The sequence below is a fragment of the Vairimorpha ceranae genome (genome assembly GCF_000988165.1).
Source record: "Vairimorpha ceranae strain PA08 1199 chromosome Unknown NODE_384, whole genome shotgun sequence".
In the NCBI taxonomy this organism is placed as follows: Eukaryota; Fungi; Microsporidia; family Nosematidae; genus Vairimorpha; species Vairimorpha ceranae.
The window spans coordinates 1-1369 of NW_020169679.1; the positions used below are offsets into that span (position 1 = coordinate 1).

The 1369-nt window shown below is 24.0% G+C and overlaps 1 protein-coding gene across 1 annotated transcript; it reads right to left on the reverse strand.

Annotated features, from left to right (window-relative positions):
* Nucleotides 1-1096: 1096 nt before the first annotated feature.
* On the reverse strand, nucleotides 1097-1369 carry AAJ76_3840001369 (reverse transcriptase; the record flags this gene model as incomplete). The annotated part of the gene is made up of 1 exon (XM_024476708.1): nucleotides 1097-1369. A coding segment is annotated over one exon (273 nt), but the record flags the coding sequence as incomplete, so codon positions are not given.

Below are 1369 nucleotides of genomic sequence, written 5' to 3' on the forward strand. Positions count from 1 at the left end.
AAAAATAGTCAAGTATTTGGAGAATAAATTGCAAACACAAAACGAACATACAGAAACAACTTCAAATTAAAGCTATTTCGTTTTTTAAATTGAAATTTTTTTTTATTATTAAATTTTATATTTTTTATGTTAATAAGACGTATTTATACATTTATATTAATTTTTACACTAAGACAAATTGAAAATTTTTAACAAAAAAAAATTGATTAAATGCCTTTTTTTTAAATTGACATAAACATGCTTTATTAAATAATTTAGATAACATTAGTTTTTTATGTTTACATTAATAAAAAAAAGCGATTTTTTTACAAATTGTTGTATCCAACCATATTATTTTTTAATATTTTTTCTTTTTTATAATAATTTTTCAAAAATGAATTTTCAAGAATTTTATTTTTTACTAGATAGATTACGTTATCCCGTTTATAAAACGGGACTTTAAATACAATGTATGCTTTTTAATAATATGTATCTTGCGGCAATTTTCGACGTTTATGTTTAAAAGTTCATAATTTGTTGTATTTATCTTGTATAAAAACTGCAGTAACACGCTTTTGAAATTGGATTTTTGAATACAACACAAAAAATATAGGGAATGATCTGTTCGTAAAATAGTCAAATAAACAACATTGTTATTGCTTATATAACAAAATTTTATACATACAAGGAAAAAAAATAAATTAAATATCCAGATCCAAACTTTTTATATATATTAATAGATTACGCTATCCCGTTAAAAACGGGATTTCGGAATTATATTAGTTTATGCATTTATTTTTCAAAAGTACAGTATTTCATTATAATAACTCTTTTTGTAATAAATTTAATAGCTTATTATAAATTAACTTTTACTGTGTCTACATTCTTAAAACTTTGACTATAAATATGACAAAAATAAAATATTTTATTTAAATTATAAATTTGTTATGAGTTTTTATGTTATCAAAATATGACTTCAGTGTGGGTAAATTTCTGCCTAAGATTCTCTTCCCTTCTAGCTTCCTCAATTGTCAGATCTGCTCCTTGGCTGAACTCCATCGAGACACTTTCAAGAGTTTTTTTTAGAGTGATCGATTGAATATAAGCTTCAATTTGATCAGAAATTGCAAGCTCTTTCCTGTATTTTGCATGGTATTTTGTAACGATACCATGTCAATACATATGGAATTATTCTTGTTTTGCATCCGTGAAACAAACAAAGTTCATTAGCCAATACGTCGTACTTTCTTAACTTCTTAGATTCTACCTGTTGTAGATTGTTAATCGAAGTAACACCAATTTCAACAATTAATATTTCTTTATTCTTTTTATCAATAACGACAATGTCTGGCTTATTGTATTTTATCTTCACGTCTGTCTTTATGGTACC